Below are 26750 nucleotides of genomic sequence, written 5' to 3'. Positions count from 1 at the left end.
AGAAAAATTGAAGCTGCGCGGGCGGTCCTCCACGACTCCACATAAAATCATCCCACGAACTCCGAGGTGGGGCTTCGCCATCTCGGAGCCTCCGAGATGCCGGTGTAAGGGTCCGCCGAGACATGTGCGCCCACCAAAAGATCCGTCGACGGGTCGCACTCTCGGCGTGAATGATGCCGCGCTGGGTCCGAATTAGAAATCGGTTCATGCTGTGGAAGTGGGAGCAGCGCATTTAAGAACCGGGGCATGTCCTGAACGAGCCTCGGTTCCCTTTTTTTTTGGGTTGCGTCTCGAGCATTTTCTCGTCTTTTGCACTCGACTCCTCGACGTCCGTTTCGCGACAATCCCCGGATCCCTTGCGACACGATGGCGACGACCCCTGTCACCGAGAAACAGGAGGTTTCTGCGACCAACGAAGTCGCAGACTCCCAAAACGATGCCGGATCGACGGTGACGTCTCCCAAGGACGAGGGAGAGGAGGAGGTGGAGGGCGGCTTCTCGAGCTTTGTTGTACGGGCCCTTCAAAGTGTCTCTGTTTCTGGCAACTTGAGACTGACATTCTGCAGCGAGTCTTCCACTATGGCCGACCGATCGATTACGTCCTTCTCTCCATTGGCATCGCCGCCGCCGTGGGGTCTGGTGTCGCTCTCGCCATGGTCAACCTCGTCATCGGTAAATTCATCTCCCTGATGAACGACTACACCACCGGCAGCAATCCGCCCGACAACTACATGAAGGAAGTTTCCAAATACGCGTGAGTTGAAGAATTCCCGATGCAGTTCCTGCGCATTACCTCTTGGCACCATCTCTTGGCAGCACCTCTTGGCAAGACACCCTAGCTAATGATCGACGTCGCCAAGTCTTTACTACGTCTACATCGGAATCGCTCGACTCGTCTTGACTTACATCTATTCGACCCTGCTGACTTATGTCGCCCTCAACCTCACTCGCAACCTGCGCCACCAATATCTTCGCGCTGCCCTCGGCCAGGAGGTGAGCTTCTTCGACCAAGGCGAGGGAGGCTCCATCTCCATGCAAGCCACCTCTAACGGAAGACTTGTCCAGTCAGGCATGTCTGAGAAGCTGGGTCAGATTTTCCAGGCCATTGCAACCTTTGTCGGCGCATTCGTCATTGCCTTCATTAGTCAATGGAAACTGACCCTGATCCTCATCTGCATTTTGCCCGCGCTTCTCATCATTGTCTTCATCACTGGAGGCATTGACGCCGGGATCGAAACGCAGGTCCTGAAGATTTATGCTCAGGCTGGCGCTTACGCCGAGTCTGTCCTCGGCAGCGTGCGAACCACCCACGCTTTCAGCCTTGGTCCCAGGATGAGCGACAAGTACACCAAATACTTGGAAGACGCGAGAATTCTGGGCTACAAGAAGAACTTGTTGTATGGCATCATGTTCGGCGGCGAATACTTTGTCATTTTCGCTGGCATGGGCTTGGCTTTCTGGCAGGGTATTACTATGATCGCCCGAGGAGAAGTTGAGAGCATCGGTACAGTTTTTACGTGCGTATTTGACAAGATTTCTGATTCTCGATTCTGAGCTAACACGTTCTCGAATAGCGTTCTTTTCTCCGTCATTATCGCCGCCTCGACTCTCAACTCTATCGTCCCTCACATGGTGACCTTCAGCCGCGCTGCTACGGCAGCCGCCGAACTCTTTGTGCTGATTGACCGAAAGTCGGAAATCAACCCCTTTGACGAGTCCGGCGACAAGCCTGCAGATACTGCCGGAGAAATCGAGTTAGAAGGCGTCACCTTCAGTTATCCCACCCGACCTGACGTTCGTGTGTTAGAAGACTTTTCACTACGAGTCCCCGCCGGCAAAGTCACTGCCCTTGTTGTAAGTACTCTCCGTGAAATTCCATCCATCTTACTGACATGTTCAAGGGACCTAGCGGATCTGGAAAGAGTACAATCGTCGGCCTCATGGAAAGATGGTACAACCCAAGCGAAGGCAGCATCAAGCTAGACGGCAAAAGTATTGACCAGCTCAACCTGCGATGGCTCCGCACCAATGTTCGACTGGTGCAGCAAGAGCCCGTCCTTTTCAACGGCACCGTCTTTGACAACATCTCCAATGGACTCGTCGGAACGCAGTGGGAGGCTGAATCACGAGAACAGAAACTTGGACGTGTGCAAGCAGCTGCCAAGAAGGCCTTTGCAGATGACTTCATCCAAGGCCTTCCTGAAGGATACGACACCCGCATTGGCGAGAGAGGAGGTCTTTTGTCTGGTGGCCAGAAGCAGAGAATCGCCATTGCCCGCTCCATCGTCTCGGAACCCAAGATTCTTCTCCTCGACGAAGCCACCAGCGCTCTGGATCCTCACGCCGAGGGCATCGTGCAAAAGGCTCTTGACGAGGCTTCCAAGAACCGAACCACCATCACCATCGCTCACAAGCTCAAGACCATCCAAGGCGCCGACAACATTGTTGTTATGAAGCAGGGCAAAATCGTCGAGCAAGGACGCCACGACGAGCTCGTCGCTCGCGACGGCGAATACGCTACGCTTGTCAACGCACAGGACTTGTCTACCGAAAAGGCCGAGGATGCCACCGAGGAGAGCTCAGAGGAAGATGAAGAGATTCTATCAGTCAAGCAGACTCAGTCTCTGGTCAGGCAAAAGACGGCTGATGTTGAGAACTTTGAGGCTTTCAAGAACCGTGAAGATTTCAACGTCGCTCCTCGCACCGGTGTGATCACGACCATTTGGAAGCTCGTGAGGGCTACACCTGAGCTAAACAGATGCTATGGAATCGTTGGTTTGGCGTGTCTAGCTGGCGGTAAGCAACCTATCGAATAGTGCGGTGTTAATTCCCATTGACTAATGACATTTAGCTGGATTGTACCCTGGTCAAACGGTTCTTATCGGCAAGGTTTTGGACGTCTTTGGGTCAGACGACATGCAAAAACGCGGCAACTTCATCTCCCTAATGTTTTTCGTCATGGCATGCGGTCTTTTGGTCGTCTACTGTGTCTTGGGTTGGACTACCAACATCGTTGCTCAGGTAAGGACTGCATTTGGCCCAGCAAATTATTCTGTTCTGCAACTAACCACAATGCATGGTAGACTTTCAGCAAGAAGATTCGCAGCGACATGTTCAGCGCCTTCTTGCGACAAGACCTCCGATTCTTTGATCGCCCTGAAAACACCGTCGGCGCCTTGACAAGCCATATTGACTCTTACGCCCAGGCCATCTTTGAACTGATGGGATTCAACATTTCTTTGATCATTTTCTGCGTGTCGAACGTGGTCGTCTGTAGCATTCTGTCCATCGTTGTCTCGTGGAAGCTGGGTCTTGTCGGTGTCTTCGCTGGAATCCCTCCGCTACTCGGCGCGGGATACGTCAGGATCCGCATTGAGACCAAGATGGACTCCGATATTGACGAGAAGTTCTCTCAGAGCGCTTCGGTGGCATCGGAGACGGTTACCGCAATCCGAACTGTGTCGTCCCTCGCCATTGAGGAGGACGTTCTGCGCAGATACACTCACGAGCTCGACACAGCCATCAGTCAAGCAAAGGCCCCTCTGTTCAACATGATGATCTGGTTCTCCTTCACCCAATCAGTCGAGTACTTCATCCTCGCCCTGGGCTTCTGGTGGGGATCCAAACTGGTTTCCAACGGCGAGATTTCTTTCTACCAGTTCATTGTCTCCTTCATGGGAGTCTACTTCTCTGGTCAGGCAGCTGGTCAGCTGTTCAGCTTCGCAGGCAGTAAGTAACCCCAGCGTTTATCTCGTGATGCATCCCTAACCTACCTTACAGGTTTCACCCAAGCCAACTCGGCAGCCAACTACTACTTTTGGATTTGCGGTCTTGAGCCCACGATCCATGAGACTGAGGAGAACATCAAGAAGGTCCCCAAGGAGGGATGCAATTCTTACAAGTTCCAAGATGTCGAGTTCTCGTACCCGCTTGCGCCGGACAACCGTGTTCTGAAGGGAGTGTCCCTCAATGTGAGTACTTAAATTTGACCATCATATGAAAATATTGCTAATACTATATTAGGTTGAACCTGGCCAATTTGTCGCTTTTGTGGGAGCTTCAGGTTGTGGAAAGAGCACGATGATTGCTCTCCTCGAACGATTTTATGACCCAACTAGTGGCTCCATCATCATCGATGGTAGCGACTCCCTGAGCGACCTCAACCCGCGTGCTTATCGCAGCAGAGTGGCGCTCGTTCAGCAGGAGCCGACTCTTTTCCCGGGCAGCATCCGTGAAAATATCTCCATGGGTATCGACATGGATGTTGCTAACAAGGAGGATGGCCCGGTTACTGTGGACGATAAGATGATCGAGGAAGCTTGCCGTGCCGCGAACGCATGGGACTTTGTCAGTTCATTGCCAGAAGGTCTCGCAACTCCTTGCGGAACTGGTGGTAGTCAGCTCTCCGGAGGTCAGCGACAGCGCATTGCCATCGCGCGTGCTCTCATTCGCAACCCGAGTGTCATTTTGCTCGATGAGGCAACGAGTGCGTTGGACACCGAGTCGGAGAGAGTTGTGCAGGCGGCCCTCATGGAAGCATCGTCCACTGGCAAGAGAATCACCGTCGCAGTTGCTCATCGTCTGTCAACGGTGCGGACAGCGCACCGTATTTTTGTCTTCTACGGTGGTCGAATCGTGGAAGCGGGTACACATTCCGAGCTTATTGCTCAGGGAGGAATGTATAATAAGATGTGTGAGGCTCAGAGCTTGGATGGTTCTACACAATAAGCCTCCTCATTTTCATGACGGGCATCCGTGGTTTATTTACCGCGCTGGCTAAAATTGGGATATCTAGAATAAAGAGGTCACTCAGGAGTGCCTTAAACTAAAAGTAACGACTATTCAATAATACACAACCATCAAGATATGTGTAATGTGTGGGTGAGACGAACAAGGGAGACTGAAACCTAATAATCCACCCAAAAGGTAGATTGGTAACAACTGTTGTGGTAATTCGTTTGCGACAGTAGGTAAAGCAGAGACCGAGGACACTGGAAACAGTTAAAAAGGTGTGGGAACCGGGATGATGACTTCTTAGAGCCGTATCGTTCTCCCTTGTGGGTCTTAACAATGCAGTCATCATCGGTCTGGATGATTTTTGTGACGGCTTCAGAAAGCTTGATGCTGTCAGGGTTCAGTGCTGCCGCTAGTTTTACTAAGAACTGTTAGTTTCCTGTTTAGACGCTGTCAGTTGGTTTGTATTTTGGGAAACCAGTTTGAAAAAACATAGACTTTGACTGCTCCTACCTCGTCGGTTTGTAAGGTATTGCCCTCCACCAGCGGTATCAGAAATGATGTTCATCGAGCCAGTGGCACTGCTTAGATCATCCACAAAGAATAGCGCCCTGAGTTTGTCTGGCTCAACCCCAATGACACTTCGAATCGCGCTTGTTACCAGTAGCTGTGCCAATTCGGTTCCAAACTTCTGCTTTACGAATTGCGCAGCGGTTATTGCATCTAGTTCTTCGGCATCGGGACGAAGATACGGGTTCTCAAAGTCAGAGCGTTCAACTTACTCATCCATGGTAATGAAAATCCCCTGAAGCTCGGCCTCTTCATCCTCTGTCATCTACCGACTCATTGTTAGCTGGCAACATTCATAGGACTCAATATGATTAAGACGCCCTTGTGAACTTACCGGAAAAGGCAATGCATGGCTGACTCTCGCCTCCAATACGGTCTATGGCTTCTTGAACAACGTAGGACAGGCCGGAGCCAACAGTGAGGACATTAACGATCCGGGCTTCAATTGTAACCATGTTTGATTTAGGAAGAAGGGTGAAACAAAATCTGTGTGGAGAATTTCTTTGATTTGGGACTCATTGACGAGGATAGTACCTCATTATATAGCATATATATCAATACTAAATGGAAGTCTAATGAGAGCTCCTGACTCTCAGACGCTAGTTGAAGCATCTCTTTTGTCATCGCAATGGCCGGCTGAGAGCCTATGTCGTCTTTTGTCTGGGTCCGGGTCCGGGTCCTAGAAGATGTCAATGCTACGAAGGTTGCGTGAGTGTGTGAACACTTGAAAGTTGCCCCTGACGCCACCCACAATGTTTCACAGTGTAGATATATTTGGTTTTCGCAGTCTGTTGTAGAATTAAGCCCTCGCTCCCCTATAGCTCAGTTGACAGGAGCAAGAGAGTAAGCACTAAATGCCCCGAAGATCAGCGCTTGCATCACTCTAGGTATTCATTAGGCTGCTATTTAAACTTAATGATAGGCGTGAGGCAGGAGTTGGAGGGTATTTTTTGTGTTTACAAACTTTCTTCTGCAACCGCCGGTATCTAGACTTCACGGTAGTACTACAAGGCAAGGGTTAACTTAAGGGTCTTTGTAGTGTTTACAAGCTTTCTTCCGCAACCTCCGTGTAGTATTTCTTTGCCGCTGTGCCCTAATTTGGAAAAGATCAGCAATTCAGAGGATCAGATCTAGAACTTTATTACGAGTTTCCGACGACTTCACACATAGCGAGGTTCGCGCACCCGCGGCGGCCATCTGTCCTGACCATCACTGGAACTGGCCAACCACCAAGTATATAGTAAAAGTATCATGCGGGTCTGTAAAACGTTCTTCTCATTATGCATATCTATTCTGTGTCATCATTTAGGAGGAGTAGGAGAATATGACTCATAAACCTCGAAATTAACCGTCTTATTAATACCGGTACGCTTGTCCATTTCATCCAGTTCAATCTCAGAGGGTGTTCTCTGAGATGTTCCAGCCTGAATTATTCGCTCTTGGGAGCTTGTCCTCTGTATTTTGCTTCCCCCTTGCACTTCGATGATTTGTTCGTTTTGCGCTACAGAGTAGTGCAGCCCTCTGTTGTTATTCGACGTGAACTGTCTCGGGTTGCTTCTGCCTCCGTGGGATGAGGATGCGTAGGCTTGGTCAGTGAAGACTAGTCTCGAGGCAAGCATATCGATGCTATAAATTCCAGTTAGCATATAATCACCAAGCAAAATTTGCCTGTGAAGAATTGGATTGACTGACAACATGACGAAGGGGAAGAGGCATTCCAAAGTGTATGCGAATCGGTCCAGCTGACTAGCTACGTTTGTCGCGCTCTGGGCCGTGGTCTGGAACGAGTAGGTGATGGCCCTCATCACACCAAGCACTGCAAGCAGCGCAAGACGAACTTCGGTACTTCGCATCAAGTACCTAAACAGGCCAGTCTTGATGGCGGCTTTCAGCGACGTGGTCTTGGCCGAGGCGAAGACGTTGATCAAGAAATAAGCGCTGACGCACTCAACCACGGCGATCGAGACAAAGTAGCCAATGTGGAGGTTGTTGATTAGTTTCTGGAAAGAATCGCCTCCGGCTAGGATAGACCTGACTCTCGTCACGGCAATCATGATCCTGATTGCCGCTATTACCAGCATGATTGCCCAGAACAAGGCAGCGAAGACGTGCCAGCGACGGTTTCTCAGCACGCGGCTCAAGATGACATAACTGTAAAACGACAGCCCGGCTTCTTGGACCTATTCACCAAATTCAAGTATCAGAATCTACCCATCGAGGTCATCCGAGGCGCATCGGGTATGTCGTACCAACCAAAGCAAGTCCGCGAATGCCGAGGCAACGGCCTGTCCCTTGGCCGTGGTCCCTTCGGCGTAGAAGGCATAGAAACAAAGCCCGTTGGCGACGGCTCCGGCGGCGGAGGTTATGACTGGCACGGCAGATATTTGAGAAAAACTGGTGATGCTGCACACGAGAAAGCCGAACAGGACGTTGCCGATTCCGATAGTGCTGAGAATAGACCAGCTGAGCTCGTAGTACACAGTGGTCGACATTGCGGCTTAAATTAGGGCGACAACGGAACGAGCCACGCGAAGAAGAAAGGAAATCCCTGAAAATTAGAACAGCCACGTTGTGTATTATTATACGCAGCCACGTCTCATGCAGCTTGACAGCTGCTAGTCCTTGATACGGTTTCCCATACCGACATGTTCCGGCTCATGGAATATCGCCCCGCCCTCGTACGCTCGGCCGGGCGTTCGTCCGTGCGAGTGGCCGCCTGAGATGATGCTAGCAGGGTGGCAGGACCCGAGTGCTATGACAGGAATATCAGGAAGTTCTGATATGCTAATATTTAACGGCTTTGTTGCCGAAGCCGGACTGTGGCTGAAGGGCTAACATGCAATCCATGACTCGTGTGAGTGACGCCCTAGGGAGTAGGCGACCCCGGACTAGGGTCAAGAATAGCCCCTGGTCGTCCGGAGACAATTACCAGCATCAGTGGGCAGCTGAAAACCCCCAGTTCAGCGCCGTCTGTTTCACGCGATACTCATCTTAGGTTACGTAAGATTTAATCGCCTGGTCTCAGCCAAGCCCTCGCGGCCTCTCCACTAACACGCGGGTTTCTGCCTGTACTGGGAATCGCTTGGCGACAGGATCAGGTCTAGTGTTGAGCAGCATCGTGTGACTGGAGCTCGCCTGCAACCGAAGCTGGACAGCCACAACTGAGGCACACGCATGCCATGTGGTTTCGATGAGAACCTTAATAAAGTCCTTGACAGAAAAATCTGCCTCGAACGGTGTAATTGAGTCCACGTGTTGAGTTCCCATGCATAACGGTTGGACCCCGCCTTGGGATCCCCAGTCTAAAAGGTCTCAGATCGAGACAGGCAGACTAGTTCGCGTTATTAGTCTTCTTCATCGGCAAGATTGATCCGGTACAGAGATCTGGCCACGCTTGGTCCCCTAATTTTGACGCCTCGATGAGGAGCGATGTGATAAGCGGGCCGCGTAATTTTTCATGACACGAGGCCCTCCAAGATCACTACCAAACTCTATATTAGATGCTCCATGCTCCTTTAAAATGAGACACTGTCGGTAGGATGAGCTCCCATCATTCTGAAGTCTCGACCTGCTTCGTCAACTGAAAAAATTTGCGTCCAAGGTCCATGACAAGGATTCACCATTCCTGTTCAAACCAGCACGCATTTCAGTCACAGTCATTCTCACAGATCATTCACAGATTATAAGACAGCAAAATTAAGACAGCAGAATTTGTTTAATGTGACAGTTATTCCTCCTTCTAGAGCAACCGACCCCGGAACCGAATATTTTTCTCGTGGGATTTGACCCTTCATTCAGGTGATGGCTGTTGCGGGTAATAAATCCCTAGCCCTACACCATGGGCCGGGCTCATATGTCCATCACTGTAGGATGTATACGTAGGCCCATGGTCCTCCTCGATATCACGCCGCGAAGGCTCTTTGGCGCCCAGCTTCGGCTTCTGGCCCCGGCGTCGCTTGAAGACGCTGCAGGTGAGAACCCGTGCAATGCGAAGGGTTCGGCGAAAATCCGGCATCGTGACGGCCGAGAGTTGTATGATCGAGACTCAGTAGAGGTTAATAAAGTTAGCCCTCGGGATTTGTGAGCAGGCCAGTTGGGGAGAATGCGAGGCCAAGATTTTGCGGAAATGTTCAGGGTACTGGAACGACGACTAAATAGTTCAAGAAGCACTGCTCGTAACACATCTTATACTGCAGCAAGGACATGTCATGTGCTGAAGTGTTTGAGGCAGAACATTTAGAAAACAAACAACGGGATACATCGATCACTTAAGCACTGAAAGCCAACGGGATTTCATTCTTGGCTGTGTTTCGTCAGTGGTATATTGCACAGTTTTATTAAACAATGCTTTCTGTGAATTGGGACCGCACTGCCTAAGTCAGTTCGGAAGCGTCAAGCCAAACACGCGTCGTGAGGTGATTTACGGCCGAGTAATTCGTGCCTGGTTTTGTGCAACTGTTCAGTACAAACATGGAAACTCATTGGAATTGATCTTTGCGCTGTTCTAGTTTGAAGAATGCTATTCAGTACAGAGTTGTTTCCAATCTCAAATTGGGGTTGTTTGAGCCTGTTTGCAGAGCAGGTGTTGGTACCAGCATTTCAGTGATGCGTTTCCCCTCACACTCATTGTCACGGGCACACAGAAGATGCATTTCGCTGCAGGCCATCAATTGTACCATCACGTCTGAAGTGAAATGTAAAATAAGTATCTTTATGATAATTAATAAATGTTATGCCCTTATTCATTGTACTTATTATCTTATTTATCAAGAGGTTGGGGTGCCCTAGTACTTTTCTTATTTATATATTTCCCATGCCAATGTTAAGACTCGCGTAGGCGTCGTTGAGGTGCAATAGGCGGTGCATCCATCCCAAGCCAAGTATCAAAATCCGTGCAATAGCAACGGATGTATATGCTGATTCTAACGCTTTTATAGATATACTCGATGAAAAATGATCAGCGTAAAACTGCAGTCGGGAAATGCCCCCGGCTAACTCATCGCAATCGTCGGATGGCGCTCCGGCTTTTCGGGAAATGCTTCGCTCTCATCCGCCAGATCCACCGTGGACCAAGTTTGCGGAGGAGGAGCAGGTGGAGCACCACCCTGACGCTCGTTAACGAAAGAGAATGTAAATATTCGCTGCTGCTGCTCTTGACTCGGTGATGCAATGCAGGTTGATTACTCCAGTTAAGTCAGTCCAATTCTCATCCATTTGTCTCGTCCCATTTTCCTCCTTACCCCGCAAATCCCCTCGCCCAAACGAGCCATTAACAGCAATAAACCGCAAGGAGACCGCCGTGATAATTCGCATTGTTCTTCAATCCATCTATACGTCCTTTACTCGCAATGTCCGCAAACGAAATCCTCGATCGGGATTCAACCCTCCAATCCCTTCCTCCGGCCCCAACAAAGGACTTGCGGCGGCAGGTCAGGGAGAATCTCCAGTCGTCCACCAAAGCTCCCATCCTCGTCGTTCTCGACGACGACCCCACGGGAACTCAGACATGCCACGACGTCAACATCCTTACCGTCTGGGATGTCCCTAGACTTGTCGCCGAATTCAACGAGACAAAGCAGGGCGGTGGCTTCTTCATTCTAACCAACTCTCGGGCGTTGCATCCCCAAGAAGCCCGCGAACTCATCACCGAAATATGTACCAACCTGCAGGCTGCGTCAAAGGAAACCGGCGCAGCCTTTGAGGTTGTGCTTCGCAGCGACTCCACCCTGAGAGGGCATTTTCCGCTCGAGGCTGAGGCCGTCGAGCAAGTTTTGGGCTCTGCAGATGCCTGGGTCCTTTGTCCATTCTTCCTACAAGGTGGGCGGTACACCATCGGTGACGTTCACTATGTACAGGAGGGCGACAAGCTGCTGCCAGCGGCGCAGACGCCTTTCGCCAAGGATGCTACTTTTGGCTACAAGAGCTCGAACCTAAGGGACTATGTGGTGGAAAAGACCAAAGGGGCCATACCCAAGGAGAGAATCACATCTATCAGCCTGGAGACGATACGAATCGGTGGTGTGGAGGCCGTTTTGAAGCAACTCCTGGAGGAAGTGAATGGCAGCCGACCCGTCATCGTTATCAACGCCGCTGCCGATGAGGATGTCGATGTCGTTGTAGCGGCGTTGTTGAAAGCCTCAGAATCCGGAAAACGCTTCCTCTTCCGGACCGGCGCAGCCTTTGTTTCAGCACGTCTGGGAATTTCATCTATTCCTCCCATCTCATCCAGCCACCTGGGACTCTCGGGGGATGTCGGTGGTCTGGTTATCGCAGGCTCATACGTGCCGAAGACGACCGCCCAGCTCGAATCGCTGCGAGCTCGATCCGGCGACAAGCTGACTAGTATCGTTCTTGATGTTCGAAAGCTTCTCGAGTCTCCAGATGCCGCGACTAATGAGGTATCAAAAGCTCTCGTTATTGCAGAAGCAGAGATCAAGAGGGGCCAGGATGTCCTAGTGATGACGAGTCGAGAGCTGATTGTTGGAGGAGACGAGGCCAAGAGTCTAGATATTGGCTCAACTGTTGCTCGGGTCCTCGTCTCGTTCCTCCAGAAGCTTGAGCAAAAGCCCCGATACATCATTGCAAAGGGCGGAATCACGTCTTCAGACATGGCCACAAAGGGCTTGAAGATGAAGCGCGCCCTCATTGTCGGCCAAGCTGCACCAGGCGTTCCGCTCTGGCGTTGCGACGAACCGGAGTCGAAGTGGCCCGGTCTGCCATATGTTGTTTTCCCTGGAAATGTTGGAACGAACGATACTTTGTATGAGGCAGTCAAGGGTTGGGGCTGCTGAGAAGGCTAACTAAAGATGCTTCAGATCCATCATAGACGGAATGACATACCAGGTAGTAACGAATCTCATAGAAGCTCAGTATTGACCTGCCACTGCCCAGACCTCATTTGAACCGGGCTCCGACTGGGAATTCTTCCACGACGAATATCTGTATTCTTAGCCATTTTATATCCTTCCGCCCAATACCCGTTACTCATAAGATCTTAGTCATCATCAAATATTATTGAGTATTGCTATTCGCATACATTCAAAATCCTAATCGCACACAAATACAAGCCTTTACACCTAAGTTTGGTATAAGATAACATATCTAGTCCGTACGCCCACTCTAAGTATCTTAATTTAAGAAAAGTCCAATTTCTACCCTAAAATAAATTAAAAGATTCAATTTAAACAGTAGAACTTAAAGAATAAATACTCAGAATAAAGTATAGTTAATTTCTTAGATTTAGTTAATAATAGGCGTGCTGTTGAGACTTCCCAGTGAAATTTGCCCATGTAATTAAGTGTACGGTAGCATTTTGAATGTGTGCGAATAGAATACTCATATTATTTATTCTAGGACTAAGTAAAGTGGCTGGTCAGGAAACTATACACATCACTCGATGACTCCGCCCCAAACGCTTCATACAACAGACTATCGTTCATGAAAGTCGATCCCTCCCCAAATATATCTTGCTCTTGTGGTTGTTGAGGATACGCATCCCATCCGGCTCCGGCCAGCTGAACTGGCGGCGGTCCGTATCCTATCCCCGGTGCAGGCGTTGCTTCGTCGGTTGGTCTGTGATACCCGAACTGTTCAGGTTGAGTGGCGTGCAGCGGCCGACCATGGTCCTCTCCCTCTGCTTCAGCGGTCATCTTGGCGAGCATTTTCTCAAGACCGTTGGCGATATGGTGCAGCACATGGCGATCTGAAGTCACCGAGCTTTTGAGAAGGATAATCATCTTCTCCAGCAAATGCGAGACATTCAGGTAGCTATGCTCGATGTTGAACCCCATTATCCGATTCCACTTCGTCGCGACCTTCATCAGAAAGACTGACGCAAATGCAATCATGGTGTGGACATATAAGGGTGTGCCGACAAGCGCTCGGCGCATGTCTTCCTCCTCCAGCACGAAAGTGAGAATGCTCGCGGCAGCTGAGATGGCCATGTTTGTAAACTCCTTTCTCTCAGTTGACAGTCTCCCAGAATTGAGGCTCACGCCCCGCACGGCAAGGATGTTGAGCTGAAGCTTGGCAAAGTAGCTGTAGAGAATGATCCCTTTTGGTGGAAACGTGCCAATGAAGCTGTTGCTCTGCTGGCGGGCGTACCACCGCATGCGCCATTGCTCGATTTCGAGATTGAAGTTTCGGAGGTCAACGAAATCCTCCTCCTCGAGCATGTCGACGGAAGAATCATTCGATGAGGTGGTATTGGTTCCGTAGCGAATTGTGTGAGGATCCGGGAGTCGTCGCACAGCGAACCGCTCATATGCTCGGGTAAGTATCTGCATCAAGGCCACTTGTGACAGGATCCGGGCATCTATAGGCCCTGCAAAAGGGGACGCGAGGAATAGTTCGTGCTCTCTAATCTGGGTGGACTCGGCGATCATCGGTGGGCGCCCGTAGGCAATGCTAAAGTGATGGTCGCACACATAGAGCATGTACCACAAGCGAGCCCGAAGGAAATGTTCTCGATCTCCTTCCAACGCCTTTGCAAAAGACTGGTGTATGTTGAGCTCGGTTGCAATGCGGATAGCATGGCCAGACAACTTCCACGAAACCTCCGAGAGCCAGAATGCGGCAATGCAGAGCCCCCGTACGTCGTCGATGCTGTGGTACCGAGAGAACATGGATGACGATATCAGAGCCAAAAACTCTTTGTAGCATTTGTCAAAAGTCTCGGCACTCGTGGGTATGTGCAGAGCGGTGACGGCAAGAATCGTTGCCGTGAGAAGCTCTGAAGATTTGCGCACGGAATGGAATGAGGGGTGTGTCTGCTCAAGACCAACCCAGAGGTAATGGTTCAAGGACATATGGAAGCTAGGGATACCAGGTTAGCTTTGCCATAGTACCGGTGGGATTCAGCTCACGTTTTGTACAACTCTTCGGCCTCGTGCTCAGAAATGACGCCTCTGGAGATGAAATCGTTCAACTCCCCCTGACTCCCAGGAAGCGGCCGCGCAGTCTTGGCTCGATTACTCCTGATGTTCCGCAGCCTGGTGACTTCGTACAAGCTATTCATGGGATCCTCGACAGCCACGGCCCCATTCCCTTGGTCGCTGCTCGGTGCGGGCTCGAGGGAGTTCTCCCGGGTCATCGCCATCTGCGTGTTGTCCTCTCGCGACGACAGGCCTGCGGGACTTGTCGTGCTTCCCGGTGTGACGGTAGGTGGGTTCTGCACGGTGAGGCAATGGGCGTCTGGAATTTGTTGTCGTTTTTCTGCGAGGACTGTGTCCAGACTCCGTCGCATTAGATCAATCTCATGTCTCATGTTATCGATCTTTTGCCTGTGATTTATTAGCTAATGTACAGGGTTTTGTTCACCCTTCTTGTCCTCTTACTCGTATCTTTCCATGGAAGCAACGGACATATCGTCTCCGTTTCCTAAAACAACGCTTGAGGCTTTGAAGACGCATTCCACCTTGCGTCTCAGGCAATGGCGACATTTGCGGTCCCCTGGAAAGACCTCGCATCTCATCTTCAGCTTCCTGCATTCATGGCCTAAGTTCTCCGTCAGTCTTTTTTCTTTAATCTTCCAACATCGATAACTCACAGGCCTTGGATTTCCTGCCCGGTCCTCCGGCGCCGCCAGCTCCCTCCAAGAGCTTCCCCGGGCGGCGAAACCCCTTGAGCTTGACATTGTTCTCAGTTCGAGGCGACAACCTTGGTGATGCCACAGGCTTCTCGTTCTCTTCGTGTATCCGCGGCGTTTCTGTGGAATCCATTTTCCTACGATACTGCTCTAATCCTCTGGGACGTCTCTGTTGATGCACCGGACCGTCTCCCCTGTTACCGGGAAATCGGGAAATGGCCCTGGTTTTGTTCCCACTCCGGAGACAAAATGTGGAGAGTGCTGGCGGGGGAAGCGGGGAAGTAAACTGCACTATCACGGTTTAGTTTAGCATCGCCTCCGCAATCTCTCCGCAATTACATCAGGACAAAGACTGCTGTTATGTTGTCTCAATGAAGCACAGCCGATATCGCTTCACGGTAACTGAAGGAGTCTCACCGGCCAATGCCATTACCGGAGATAACATGGGTTCAACTTGGCCGCATCAACATGGTGTCATGTGGATAGTGCCAAGGATGAAGAAGCACATGTGATGGAGCACAGCGTCTTGTCATGAAGCGGAACAACCCTGGGATTCAATGACTCGAGATTGACACATGGGTCCGCATTTAGAATTATATCGCTTGGTGTGGCAGGTTGCTTTCGTACTTTTGAGTCATATCCCAGGGTAAATGTTCACAAGGAAGACACCTTTCTAGGAGTGAACCTCATTTCAAGCACCCGACAGTTCAGATTATCTAGCAATAATATTTCTGCTAACTATAGATTCCTCCAATACCCAATCCACAATTTCAACTATCGTGGAACATCCTTAGATATCATATCTGGCCTTAGAACCAGCATTGATTCCTCCCAGGGGTCGACCGACCGTCGTGTGCTCGCCATGCTTCTCGAGGTGCTCGGACAGATTCTTGCCAGAAATTCCTTCCTCCACAGACAGCGTAGATTCCATTTCATCCATCTTCTTGTTATCCCTCCTGAGACACCATGTAAGAGCAATGGAACTGGCGATGGTGATGACGGTCAAAGCCAGGTTGACGGACCATGCCGTCATGTACCGCGGTCCCTCGCTAGCAGGGTACAGATAGGGAGTCCACACAAGCGCCAGGTTTCCAACCGAGTTATTCATAGCCAGACTGATGGCGCGCTTCTTGCGGGGGCGGGCACCAATGTTGGCCATCCAGGCGTTGGAGATCTGGAAGCACCCGTAGGTTCCAGGAAGCATAAGGAACAGTGCAAAGTATCGAGCAGCAGTGTTGGTTGTCGCCATTGTGATGATGATTCCGGCCAGAGCAACGAAGCTCGGGAAGATCATGTGGGGAGATCGCTTGCTGGTACGATCCGAGTACCATGTGTTGAAGAGGCAGAAGAGTGCCGTGAACAGGAATGGCGGAGCTGTCAGAAGGAGGGTCTTGATGGTAGAATAGCCAAAGCTCTTGACAAGAGTGGGCAGGAAATTAGTCAAAGACGCAACAGCCTGGACGCACATCTGGCCAACAATGCAGAGCCAGACACGGTGGTCCTTGGCAGCCATCTTGAAGGCAGTAAACGTGGAGATTTCTTCCTCCTCTTCACCAGCGTCTTCGATGATACGCACGATACCCAGCGCCTTCTCCTCTTCGGACAGCCACTTGGTTGTAGCAGGCCAGTCAGGTATAACCATACCAGTGACGACTGCAAAGACAACCGTCGCAATACCCTCGATGAGGAACAACCAGCGCCAGCTCTCAATCTTATTGTTCGCGAATCCAGCTGCGATTCCGGCCGCGAAAAGACCACCAAAGGCTCCTGAGAGCATGGCGGCGCAGAAGAAGATTCCCAAGCGTAGACCCAGTTCTTTTCTCGTATACCATCCGCTGAAGAGGAATGCGACGCCGACGAAGAAGGGGGCCTAAGTAGATGCCAGGTTAGAGCTGAATTTCCATGTGGTTGATTTACCATGCTTAGCAACTTACCTCTGTCACTCCAAGGAAGAAACGGCAAATCACAAGACCGGTGAAGCCTTTCACCGCCGCCGTGGCACCGCTGACGATACCCCAAGCAACCATACACAGCGCGAGGTACCAACTAGGTCGGACCATGCTAAGAATCATGTTGCTAGGAACTATTAGATGTCAGCATAGCTTCCACTAGTCGCGTGCCTGCTATAATTACCTTGCATCAAAATGTATCCAATAAACGTGACACTCAGGACGATGTTGTACTGGACTCCCTTGAGGCCCAGATCCTCTTCCAGGCCTTGGACTCGAGCGTGCGGGACGGCATTGCGATCGATGTAGTTCATGATGTACATGACAATCTAGAACCACGGCGTCAGTTGGTGGAAATAAGAGATGCCCTCAGAGAACGCAAACGTACCAAGATTGGCAAGAGACGAAAATCAATCTTCCTCAGAAACTTCTTCTCTCGAGCGACGCGCTCCTCCGGCGACCAGGCGGCGACAATGGCGGCATAGTCGACGGTGGCGGCCGCCATGCCAGCTGGCTGGTTCTTGGCCATTGCGATTGGCGATGTCTGGATATCGGTGTATGAAGAAGTGCGCAGTTGATCAGAGGGCGTAGAGTCCCGAGCTGTAGTCGAGCGTGTCTGAATGCAACCGCCTGGCTCGGAGAGCATCTTATACTCAATCCACGTTCCCGTTATCCTAGCTTGCGCTCAGCCGACACGAGTCAACCCCGGACGTCGAAACCCGCGGCAAATGTCAAGTTCCCCAGGTTCTCCATGAACCCGGAGATTCTGGCGCCCTGTCGACTAGGCCTCATGCCGTGTGGGGTCTGGGGTTGAGATTGGCGCCGGCCCCAGCCCGCCGGTGACGTCCGATTTCCCGGCGGCCACACCGCAGGGTACTACGCAGTAGCTCAAGGTTGTTTCTCCATTTTTCTGGTCCACGTGGATCGAGATCCATGCTAAGCTAGGAATGCGGCTGGGTATGTTTTGGCGCTGGTTTGCTGGAGGGATTGAGCGTGTGGTATGATGTCGGAAAATCGGGCAAAAAGCCGGTGTTCGAACTACACAGATGGGGAACTTGGGTGGAACACTGGGTCATGATGCATATTCGTGGGGAGAAGGATGGACCCGGCTTCGCATATCCTTTAGGTAATGTTGAGTTCAAAAAGAAGCCATTGCTGCCTTGAGAATGGACATTTCAAGAAGTTTCATCAATCACTCATCCCCTCAATCAACAGCACAGCTCTTCTCGCGACAGACTCGATTGGCTCTCGTCCAAGTGGCATCAAACCACCTCATCCCTCTTCTTGTCAACTTTGACACCTTTGTATACCATCTATCATCATGACCAGCCTTTCTACAAAACTTGCCGCGCTCGAGACGGCCGGCAAGCCGATCCAGGTCGGCATCATCGGCGCTGGCAAATTCGGTTCCATGTTCATCTCCCAGTCCTTCCGAACAACCGGTCTCCGTCTAGCAGGCATCGCCGACCTCTCCAAGGACCGAGCTCTGGCCTCACTCAAGCGAACCGGGTTCCCCGAGGACAAGTACGATGCCACCTGCGCGCTCTCCGTGTCAGAGGGCATCAAGGCGGGCAAGACTGCCATCACCACAGACTCTGCCGCTCTTATTGCGACGCCCGAGATTGATGTCATTCTCGAGGTTACTGGTAACCCCGCTGCGGGTATCCGGCACGCCTTGTTGTGCTGTGAGCACAAGAAGCACATTGTCATGATCAACGTCGAGGCTGATGTGCTGGCCGGTCCTCTCCTGGCACGCAAGGCCCGCGAGGCTGGCATCATCTATTCAATGGCATACGGCGACCAGCCCGCCCTAATTGCCGAGATGGTCGACTGGGCCCACACAGCCGGGTTCGAGGTTGTCTGCGCCGGCAAGGGCACCAAGCATCTCCCAGAATACCACTACTCCACGCCCGACACCGTGTGGAACTACTACGGTTTCACTGATGAGCAGCTTGCGGGTGGAGACTTCAACCCTCAGATGTTCAACTCATTCTTGGACGGCACCAAGTCGGCGCTGGAGATGGCGGCCGTTGCCAATGGCTGTGGCTTGAGCCCTCCCACAAATGGCCTGAAGTTCCCTCCTTGTGGAGTTTGGGATCTGCCCGAGGTGTTGAAGCCCGAGAGCGAGGGCGGTCAGTGTGAGAAGAATGGCACAGTCGAGGTTGTATCCTGTATGGAGACGGACGGCAGATGGGTCTTCAATCACCTCCGATGGGGTGTCTATGTTGTTATTAAAGGTGAGTTGTCTGCTTCCGATCCAGTGGAATTGTTTACTGACTTGCAAACCCAGCTCCTGGAGAGTATCAGAAAGAGTGTTTCGAGCAGTACGGTCTCAAGACAGACTCGAGCGGATGGTACGCTGCTCAGTACAAGCCTTACCACCTCATTGGTCTCGAGTTGGGTGTCTCTATCGCCACCATCATGTGCCGAGGAGAGCCCACAGGGCAGACAAAGACGTGGTCCGGCGACGTCGTTGCGACCGCCAAGCGGGATCTCGAGGTTGGCGAGAAGCTCGACGGCGAGGGTGGCTTCACCGTCTACGGTCGGCTCATGCCTGCCGAGGATTCAATGGCCATCGAGGGACTTCCCATCGGCCTTGCACACGGCTTTGTATTGAAGCGGGCCGTGAAGAAGGATCAGCGACTGAGCTGGCAGGATATCGAGTATACTGCATCTGCACAGGCCGTTTCTGTGAGAAAGGAGATGGAGATTATCTTCAAGAAGGAGTTTGAGGCGAAGAAGCTGAACGGTGTTAATGGAGTCAATGGTACCCGTTAAGCTATAAATCCTGTTATTAGCATTGCAAGACATAGATGAGATTTGAAAGCGCATTCGGATTAATTGCTGGACAAATTGTGAAGCTTGATGAATCGTGATGGCTTAGAAGAGCACTCATCCGGTGCAACAAACGAAGGCGAGATTGAGGTATACGACGGTGGGGGCATTGCAGCACAGCGAATTTTTTTTTATAGCAATTATTCCCGTTATCTAGGGCCTATTTGCTAACATTCTTTCGCGAAAAGGACGCATCTAATTAATAGAGAACACGGAAATCAACAAATTCAGGTTGAAGCCGGGAGTGCAGGGTAGTAAAGCGTGCGTAATATCGGAATCGGAGAGTAAAATAACTCCCGGATCCGAAACGGGAAGCCCAATTTTGACTCCACCATGTCATCTCACTGTCATCTTTCACGTACCATGGCGTATTCCGGAGGCTAAAATGAGCTCCGGGCTCCGGGTTTAAGTCCCTCTTACCTCCGACTCTTGTCATTCCATTTCGCAGGAACCAGCGCTGATGCCTGGTATCTGTCTCCTTTCCTTATTGCCAATGGACGTTGCGGTGCGTTGTTTCGGGGCCGGAAAACACAAGTAAACAATGGACGACCATCTCATGAGCCGCGATGCGGGCCTCGCGCAGGTCCCGGACGACCACGATGCGGCGAACCCGAAGCCGCGGGCTTGTTCCAGCTGCGCCCGGCTAAAGATGAAGTGCCAGTGGCCCGCTGCCGGGGCGGTGCGGCCGGAGAAGACGTGCGCAAGGTGAGTCCGGAGGTTTCGCTCTTTATAATAACTCCCGGTGTGCTGTGCTGTGCTGTGCTGATACGAACTCGGCTAGATGCGCCCGCATGAAGCTCGAGTGCAAGGTCCCGGAGGCTGCGCCAAGAAAGAAACGAGGCAAATCAACGTAAGTGTCCTCGCTATTTTGTTTCGTTTCTATTCGTGTGTTCGTCTTTTTAATTGTCGGATACAGCCGAGTTGCCCAGTTGGAGAAGAAACTCGACGGCATCGTCTCGCTCCTCGCTGCTAGCCAACAGATGCAAGCCAAAGGACCATCCCCATTGACCCCAGAAAGTCCCGAGGCCGTTCAAATCCCACAGCCACTCCCCGAAAAGCCGCCCAGTCCGTTCCTCGCTCTCAAAGAGACGGTCGACGGTAGAGGTGGCGATGACGCCACCAACGACTCGGCGGAGTTGGAACTCCTCCCCGGGTTCCGTATCACACACGAACAGGGCGACAAGTACCTTGACGTGTACCGCCGAGACTTTTTACCCGTGTTCCCGTTTGTAAGCCTCCCGGACTATGTCACATCTCGGGAACTGTACGCCCACTCCGAGGTCCTGTTCTGGACCATAATGGCCGTCGCCCATCCGCTGCCAAGAGAGGTCCAGACCGAAACCAAGACGTGGTTTCGCAAGTATCTCGCCGAACACGTTGTCGTCCTACAGGAAAGAAACCTCCATATGCTTCAGGCCATTCTTATTCACCTTGCTTGGTAAGTGTGTCTCTTCAACATACACTTGATACAACACTGACCTGTTTCAAGGAACGACTTCCCGTTCTACTTGGACCCGCAGGGTACCCCCATTCTTCAGCTCGCCCTGTCCTTGGTCATGGACCTAAGGCTAGAAAAGCCACCGGGGTCTTGTGGCGCGCCTCACAAGTCATTGCTGGGAGATGCTTGGTCCACCATCATCAAAACATCGTCGTATGGAGCGAAGCTCAAGACTTCGCACTCCCTAGAGGAGAAGCGAGCTTTGCTAGGCTACTACCACATATCAAGCCTGTAGGATACTGCTCTGATACCTTGCCAAACGCTCGTGTTCTAACTAGCTGCAGCTTATCCGTGCTGTTCAGAAGGGGCACGCAACTGAGTTGGAGCAACTTCTTGTCTCAATGTTGCGACGCCCTGATTAAAACCGACGAGTACGTGACTGACAGATACCTCGTGGCCGTGGTAAAGATGCAGCACATGGCCGATCGTGCATACAACATGTTGCGGGCTACCGACTATTACGACAACGTCTCGGTTGTGTTCCGCCCTCCCCTCGAAATGGCCATGAACCAGGCCCGACGTGAGCTGGAAGCCTTTGTCGAGACCCAACCTGAAAGCGTCAAGGAAACCAGTCAGTCTCTTTCCTGTACCCGTTTTAGAACGACAGAGAAGAAACTAACAACCGCTTGCAGAACTGTTCTGGTCCCATTACTACATCCTTCTCGTACGCCTCTACGAACCCGTACTCCAAATGAAGGCGCCCACCCTCACCGACCTGGACAGCCTCGCCGGCGAACCCTTCCAGCGCGCCGAAGCCATGTGGAAATGCGTCCAGGCCGCGAGCCAATTCTTCAACCACCAGCTCACGGTCCCCGTGGCCCAGCTCACGGTCCTGCCCGTCACCATCAACGGCTTCCTCGCCTTCGCCATCGTCACGGCGTCGCGCATCATGCTGCTGGACTCGTCGCCCGACTGGGACCCGGCGCTCGCGCGGCGCCACCTCGACATCGCCGACTTGCTGAGGCGCATGAGCAACGAATACGAGGACGCCGACCGCGTGGCGCAGGAGCTGGGGCGGCGGCGACGTATCCTCGACGACAACATGAGCGTGTTTCTCAAGTACAGCTCCAAGCTGCGGTGGATACGGCAGTGGTATCTGTCCAAGATCCCGCAGGAGCCGGAGGTGCCGGTGGTGGAGGCGCCGAACTGGGCCGTCGACTTTGAATTTGACGAGAATTTCTGGCAAGAGTTGATGTCGGGGTATGATTGCGATGATCTCAATGTGTCTTTACCGAATGCACCGGTGGCTTGATGGGTGATGCTGGGAGCATCTTTCCGACTCTGTATTATAACTCACGGCACGGCGTAAAAGGGACCCTGGAATACTTTAGACGGCGAACATCGCCATTCAACAACTCGAGAGAGCAAAATACCTCTTAATTATATCCTCACTCCGTCCAATTTTCTGGAGACGTCCGGCTCCGATCTCCCCCACCACTTTCCGGGCCGGCCCGTTTTGGTTGGCGGGTCAGCAGCCCGAACTTCCTCCGTCATCTCCGCCGCGGCTCACCCGCGAATGTGCTGTACTCCTACAACCACGAAGTTCTTGGATAATCTTGCCATCATTTTACTCCAACAGACGCAGCTGTTGAAAACCAAACTCCTCTATACTTCAATTGATACTTCCCGGCTTTTTTCTGGACGATTCAGCATGGCGCAAAAGGCTTGGCGGGACTGGGTCTATCTGGCCATTGTTTCAACCCAGCTCTTTGGGATGCTCGGTATGTTGACCTCTCGACTTGATAGAGCTTGACTTCAAAGGGGATCCGACCCAGCTCTATACTCATACCTCATCGATTATCACTGAATTCCCGTCCAATTGATTCCAACTCCCTCCTGTCAAGACAAATCGCTCACCTCTCTGACCATGCATTGTTTGATCGTCGCGTCCGCACACTCGACTAACAATCCCCCAGCTCTCGACTTTGTCGCCTTCTACCCCAAATCCCTCTACGCCTCTCCCTCCGCCCCTCTGCACTTCCTCGTCTCTCTCCGCAAGACGTACGTCGCCACCTCGGGTGACCCGTTCTTCGGCGACGCCGGCCACGTTCCCTGGTTCCAAGGCTTCCTCTACGTCGAAGCCTTGGCCCAGTTCCCCCTCGCCGTCTACCTTGTCTCCCAGCTCTCGTCCAAGAAGGCCTCGTCTGGCTCGTCTGAGCTCGCAGGCCTGGCGTTCGGTTGTCTGACCGCCATGGGATCTGTGGCGTGCTGCTTTGAGCTCTGGGAGATGGGGCCGGAGCTAGTCAAGGACGAGCACAAGGCAAAGTTGTTCTACGGGACGTATATGCCGTTTGTCGTCATTCGTAAGTTCTAAGTCGATCGTTCGTGTACGTAGCTGACATATACCAGCTGCCTTCATGGCTGTCGACATGTACCTGAGGCTTCTCCCTCGCGTACGCGCGGAAACTGTCAAGCCTAAGAAGCAATAGATAAAAGCCCGGTAGATTCACTACGGAAGGACGTATAGCACATAGTGTACAATGTACAAGACACGGTGGAACCTCTCCACCGCACATTTCCCAAGCCGCAAGCAGCTGCATGCTTGCCACAAACTCCAAAGATCCGACCTAGACTCCGTAAATGCAAGGCCCAGTGACGAAACCTAGTCTATTCTCTTTGCATGCTGCTTCGAGTATCCCCATCCGTTGCCCACCGTGTTGACCCCGTATCCCAGGGGTGTTGCACCGCCGAGCGCTCTGCCCTTCAGCCTCTTCGGCAGGACAATTCCCAAGGTATACATGCCTGCACACAGCAAGCCGGCGATGAACGACACAATGCTGTAGAAGACAGTGCTTGCGTAGATGTGGCCGCCGAGGCCCTGCCACTCAACGCGCCCGTCGGTCTTGGGGAGCGACGGGGTCGGGAACCACCGGATAGATAGGCTCAAGGGCAGGGGGTCGCCAATGATAAGCTTCCGTGTGAAGGAGCCCTGGAGATGGCTCAGCGGGCTGGTGCTATATGCGATGCCCGAATCAAGGACGCCGCTATCGTGGGGTCGCGAGTGGTGCTTCGGGGTGCTGTGGAGGAGCACGTTCATGTGGGTGCTAACGTGCATGTGGCTCGTTTGGAGGGTGCCGGCGAGGGCGAAGACGAGAGGGATGTACTCTTGCTCGGGCAGCTTCTCGCCGACGACTTCGATATGCGGAGGCGGGCGAGCAGGGAGGCGACAGCTCAGCGGTGCGTCGCTGTGGATATAGAATTCGAGGAGGTGGAAGAAGGGATCGTCGACAAGCGGGATGGTGCAGTTGACCTCGCCCTCGATGCCGTAGCCGAACTCGAGCGGCCGGTTGGTTTCGTTGCAGACGGGGAAGGGAACCCAGTTGATTTGGTGTTGGGCGTTTTCGAGGTGTTCGCCAGTTTCTCTGCGGGAGAGGGCGTCGTCAGCATGCTGCGTCGTGGCCCTCGCGGGGGTTTCTCGCGGGGGTTTCTCGCCATGACGGCTACTTACGAGCTGCGGCTCATGCACTCGACGGGGATGAGGGCGCCGTAGTGATACGACGGCAGCGCATCTTCATGGATGGCCGCGGCCACGGGCGCCACGCAGCCCAGGAAGACGGCCAAGGCGGCGGCGATCATGATGGCGGCGCGGAGATGGAGGAGCAGCGATAGCGATGGTGGTGACGGCGACGTCGACAACAGGATCTGACCATGCTACGAGGACTCGACGAGTGACAGCCAAAACTTGCCCGCGATCAAGCTCAGCACATGCCCATCATTCGGCGACCGTCGACGATTCAGCGATGCGACAATTGCCTTGCGAGAGGGGAGGCCTTGGAGCTCGAGGTGGTGATGTGGAGATGCCACCCTGGTTGTTTGATACCAGACCTGGATCACGTGGGGCAACTTCAGGGGGAAACGGCTTGCGGACGGCAACGGTGCGCACTGAAACAAGGGCGATAGCAGATGATAAAGCTCGAACGAGCCTGTCGGGTTCACTGTTGCAATGCGATTGTGCTTGTGCGATAAGAAAGTGCAGCAAATTTTCGTTCCGTGTTCTACGAGAAAGTGTAACTTACACCAGAACCAACCCAACCCAACGCCAACGAAGCATGTCCACTCCAGTCTAGTTCTACGAGCGGACAAGGCTCAACGGCTCAAACTCAACGCTGGATACACTTCTATTATTTATTTATTTTTCGAATATCTACTAAGGGACTCTTGGAGAATTCCTCTGTAACAATCATCTCCTATCGCACCGGAGCAGCCTGTACAATAAGTTCAAGGAACCCGAAGCATGCTTGACATTTTGCGTTTCCTTTGCCCTCGACGAAGAAGATAAGGCGTCTCGCTTTTTCTTCCCTCTGGCAGGGCGAACTCAATGTGGAATTCCTCTTTGTTGACGCTGACTGTCTCAGACCGCGCCAACACCCGGACTCTCCATTCCTTCTCCACGCGACTTTACCACCCACGTCTCTCGTATCTAACACCTCCCTACTTCTCAACTCTTCCCGTCATGCAAATCACCAGATAATTAATATCCCATCCCTTACCCTGGTACTTCTCCTCCAGGTGGCTCTTCAACAACGCCTTCACCTCTTCCGCCGGGTGCGCCTTGCGCGTCTCCTCGTCCCACCAGGTATTCGTCAACCACCCTATCATGGTCCCGAACGTCGTGACAAACTCATCCGCGTCCCTCAGGTGGTATGTGCCCGGGTTCAGCTTAACCTGGACGTCGGCGAATCCCTGGTCCCGAAGGTGGTCCTCGACCCACGTCGGATCCGTCCAGTCGCCGTCTGAGTGCATCTGTATCTTGACTACCTCGGGGAAGTGCGCGTCGAATGGGAACGACGCAAAGGCTGTGCGCATGTCTGGGATCCAGAATTTGTTATCACTGTGAAAGGTCGTCGCGCCAAACATGCCCCCAGGCTTGAGGATCCGCTTGCAGTCTGGTGTTGCATGTCAGTGTAGTTCTGGAACTTGGGTCTGAGAGACGTAGACTTACCCGCTAGGACTGCATCTGGGCCTGGAATGAGATGAAGAGCCAGTCCAATTCCAACGTGGCTGAACGAATTTTCTGGAAGCTCAGTGTTCTATGGCATTATATCAGTCCTGTCTTAATCTCAGATGCTCCCCCCTGCTCCACTTAGACACATACCTTCGCATCCAAGACTGCAGTCTTTACGTTGATCCATCCCTCCCCATCAATTCTCTTTTTGACGATATTAACCATTTGCTCGGAGCTGTCTGTACACAAAAACGTGCTTTTTGCAAGCACCGTCTTGGGAAGGGTGTCTTGGATTTCCTGCGTAAAGACGGCAGTCCCGCAGGCACTATCGAGTACATTCACGGGCGTCGTGGTCTCTGCCAGGTCCATCTGTGAGAGTAGCGGGTTTATCAGACCTCGTATAACTCCACGGGAGGCTAGGAGGAATCCTTTCTCAAACTCGCTGATGCCCTTGAACACTAGAGAGAGGCCTTCGGCGGCTGCGAGGCTTGCCATTTTGAAAGATGGTAGAATTAATACAGGTGGTGTGTTTGTGTTTCTTGGAGTAAGTTGGTTAATGTGTTGCCCATTGAGTATTTCGCTCGAGCTGTGGGTATAAGTATCCGTGGACAAGTCTCCGAAATGTTGCCGCAC

The 26750-nt window shown here is 52.2% G+C and overlaps 11 protein-coding genes across 11 annotated transcripts; 5 read left to right on the top strand and 6 right to left on the bottom strand.

The window, feature by feature from the left end:
* The first annotated feature begins 194 nt into the window (after positions 1-194).
* BGZ61DRAFT_589393 (P-loop containing nucleoside triphosphate hydrolase protein) lies at positions 195-4866 on the top strand. The gene is made up of 9 exons (XM_046256576.1): positions 195-510; positions 567-754; positions 861-1517; positions 1575-1854; positions 1902-2796; positions 2852-3021; positions 3084-3729; positions 3781-3971; positions 4024-4866. Exons 1-9 carry the CDS (start codon positions 367-369, stop codon positions 4726-4728), a joined length of 3876 nt encoding a protein of 1291 aa, XP_046103386.1. The 5' UTR covers positions 195-366; the 3' UTR covers positions 4729-4866.
* BGZ61DRAFT_518901 (uncharacterized protein) lies at positions 4852-5759 on the bottom strand (the record flags this gene model as incomplete). Its single annotated transcript, XM_046252374.1, has 3 exons — positions 4852-5155; positions 5248-5511; positions 5639-5759. 3 exons carry the CDS (start codon positions 5757-5759, stop codon positions 4908-4910), a joined length of 633 nt encoding a protein of 210 aa, XP_046103385.1. The 3' UTR covers positions 4852-4907.
* Positions 5760-6597: 838 nt separating this feature from the next.
* On the bottom strand, positions 6598-7796 carry BGZ61DRAFT_392623 (uncharacterized protein; the record flags this gene model as incomplete). The annotated part of the gene is made up of 3 exons (XM_046242846.1): positions 6598-6930; positions 6997-7484; positions 7554-7796. The coding sequence occupies 3 exons, from the start codon at positions 7794-7796 to the stop codon at positions 6606-6608; spliced, it is 1056 nt and encodes a 351-aa protein (XP_046103384.1). The 3' UTR covers positions 6598-6605.
* Positions 7797-10487: 2691 nt separating this feature from the next.
* Positions 10488-12323, top strand: BGZ61DRAFT_454074 (uncharacterized protein). Its single transcript, XM_046246155.1, has one exon. It carries the CDS (start codon positions 10653-10655, stop codon positions 12093-12095), a length of 1443 nt encoding a protein of 480 aa, XP_046103383.1. The 5' UTR covers positions 10488-10652; the 3' UTR covers positions 12096-12323.
* A 336-nt stretch (positions 12324-12659) lies between these two features.
* On the bottom strand, positions 12660-15023 carry BGZ61DRAFT_589390 (uncharacterized protein; the record flags this gene model as incomplete). Its single annotated transcript, XM_046256575.1, has 4 exons — positions 12660-14118; positions 14169-14585; positions 14640-14799; positions 14852-15023. The coding sequence occupies 4 exons, from the start codon at positions 15021-15023 to the stop codon at positions 12660-12662; spliced, it is 2208 nt and encodes a 735-aa protein (XP_046103382.1).
* Positions 15024-15680: 657 nt separating this feature from the next.
* BGZ61DRAFT_354551 (MFS transporter) lies at positions 15681-17344 on the bottom strand (the record flags this gene model as incomplete). Its single annotated transcript, XM_046240623.1, has 4 exons — positions 15681-16760; positions 16825-16973; positions 17024-17168; positions 17228-17344. 4 exons carry the CDS (start codon positions 17342-17344, stop codon positions 15681-15683), a joined length of 1491 nt encoding a protein of 496 aa, XP_046103381.1.
* Positions 17345-17928: 584 nt separating this feature from the next.
* BGZ61DRAFT_49923 (SAF domain-containing protein) lies at positions 17929-19841 on the top strand. The gene is made up of 2 exons (XM_046251378.1): positions 17929-19076; positions 19130-19841. The coding sequence occupies exons 1-2, from the start codon at positions 18161-18163 to the stop codon at positions 19615-19617; spliced, it is 1404 nt and encodes a 467-aa protein (XP_046103380.1). The 5' UTR covers positions 17929-18160; the 3' UTR covers positions 19618-19841.
* Positions 19842-20230: 389 nt separating this feature from the next.
* On the top strand, positions 20231-22424 carry BGZ61DRAFT_354317 (uncharacterized protein; the record flags this gene model as incomplete). Its single annotated transcript, XM_046240604.1, has 6 exons — positions 20231-20379; positions 20456-20524; positions 20591-21112; positions 21164-21403; positions 21457-21743; positions 21805-22424. The coding sequence occupies 6 exons, from the start codon at positions 20231-20233 to the stop codon at positions 22422-22424; spliced, it is 1887 nt and encodes a 628-aa protein (XP_046103379.1).
* Positions 22425-22572: 148 nt separating this feature from the next.
* Positions 22573-23609, top strand: BGZ61DRAFT_454069 (transmembrane protein 6/97). Its single transcript, XM_046246154.1, has 3 exons — positions 22573-22893; positions 23089-23475; positions 23522-23609. The coding sequence occupies exons 1-3, from the start codon at positions 22824-22826 to the stop codon at positions 23599-23601; spliced, it is 537 nt and encodes a 178-aa protein (XP_046103378.1). The 5' UTR covers positions 22573-22823; the 3' UTR covers positions 23602-23609.
* A 165-nt stretch (positions 23610-23774) lies between these two features.
* BGZ61DRAFT_354182 (uncharacterized protein) lies at positions 23775-24748 on the bottom strand (the record flags this gene model as incomplete). Its single annotated transcript, XM_046240593.1, has 2 exons — positions 23775-24534; positions 24621-24748. The coding sequence occupies 2 exons, from the start codon at positions 24746-24748 to the stop codon at positions 23775-23777; spliced, it is 888 nt and encodes a 295-aa protein (XP_046103377.1).
* Positions 24749-25292: 544 nt separating this feature from the next.
* BGZ61DRAFT_454066 (S-adenosyl-L-methionine-dependent methyltransferase) lies at positions 25293-26742 on the bottom strand. The gene is made up of 3 exons (XM_046246153.1): positions 26268-26742; positions 26115-26202; positions 25293-26058 (listed from the first exon to the last, which is right to left on the bottom strand). The coding sequence occupies exons 1-3, from the start codon at positions 26610-26612 to the stop codon at positions 25604-25606; spliced, it is 888 nt and encodes a 295-aa protein (XP_046103376.1). The 5' UTR covers positions 26613-26742; the 3' UTR covers positions 25293-25603.
* Positions 26743-26750: the final 8 nt, after the last annotated feature.

Source organism: Ilyonectria robusta, assembly GCF_021365365.1.
Source record: "Ilyonectria robusta strain PMI_751 chromosome Unknown BGZ61scaffold_12, whole genome shotgun sequence".
Classification (NCBI taxonomy): Eukaryota; Fungi; Ascomycota; class Sordariomycetes; order Hypocreales; family Nectriaceae; genus Ilyonectria; species Ilyonectria robusta.
The sequence above is the reverse complement of the archived record's forward strand: the minus strand, read 5'-3'. Positions and strand labels throughout refer to the sequence as shown.

Excerpts from the sequence above, each read along its gene's own strand:
- BGZ61DRAFT_589393 (XM_046256576.1), top strand. The coding sequence starts at position 367 with ATGGCGACGACCCCTGTCACCGAGAAACAGGAGGTTTCTGCGACCAAC. Across the intron at positions 3,730-3,780 it reads GCTGTTCAGCTTCGCAGGCA|GTTTCACCCAAGCCAACTCG; the intron begins GTAAGTAACCCC and ends CCTACCTTACAG. Across the intron at positions 3,972-4,023 it reads TGAAGGGAGTGTCCCTCAAT|GTTGAACCTGGCCAATTTGT; the intron begins GTGAGTACTTAA and ends ATACTATATTAG.
- BGZ61DRAFT_454074 (XM_046246155.1), top strand. The coding sequence starts at position 10,653 with ATGTCCGCAAACGAAATCCTCGATCGGGATTCAACCCTCCAATCCCTT.
- BGZ61DRAFT_49923 (XM_046251378.1), top strand. The coding sequence starts at position 18,161 with ATGACCAGCCTTTCTACAAAACTTGCCGCGCTCGAGACGGCCGGCAAG. Across the intron at positions 19,077-19,129 it reads TGTCTATGTTGTTATTAAAG|CTCCTGGAGAGTATCAGAAA; the intron begins GTGAGTTGTCTG and ends TTGCAAACCCAG.
- BGZ61DRAFT_454069 (XM_046246154.1), top strand. The coding sequence starts at position 22,824 with ATGGCGCAAAAGGCTTGGCGGGACTGGGTCTATCTGGCCATTGTTTCA. Across the intron at positions 22,894-23,088 it reads CCAGCTCTTTGGGATGCTCG|CTCTCGACTTTGTCGCCTTC; the intron begins GTATGTTGACCT and ends ACAATCCCCCAG. Across the intron at positions 23,476-23,521 it reads TATGCCGTTTGTCGTCATTC|CTGCCTTCATGGCTGTCGAC; the intron begins GTAAGTTCTAAG and ends GACATATACCAG.
- BGZ61DRAFT_454066 (XM_046246153.1), bottom strand. The coding sequence starts at position 26,612 with ATGGCAAGCCTCGCAGCCGCCGAAGGCCTCTCTCTAGTGTTCAAGGGC. Across the intron at positions 26,203-26,267 it reads CTGCAGTCTTGGATGCGAAG|AACACTGAGCTTCCAGAAAA; the intron begins GTATGTGTCTAA and ends ATAATGCCATAG. Across the intron at positions 26,059-26,114 it reads CCCAGATGCAGTCCTAGCGG|ACTGCAAGCGGATCCTCAAG; the intron begins GTAAGTCTACGT and ends ATGCAACACCAG.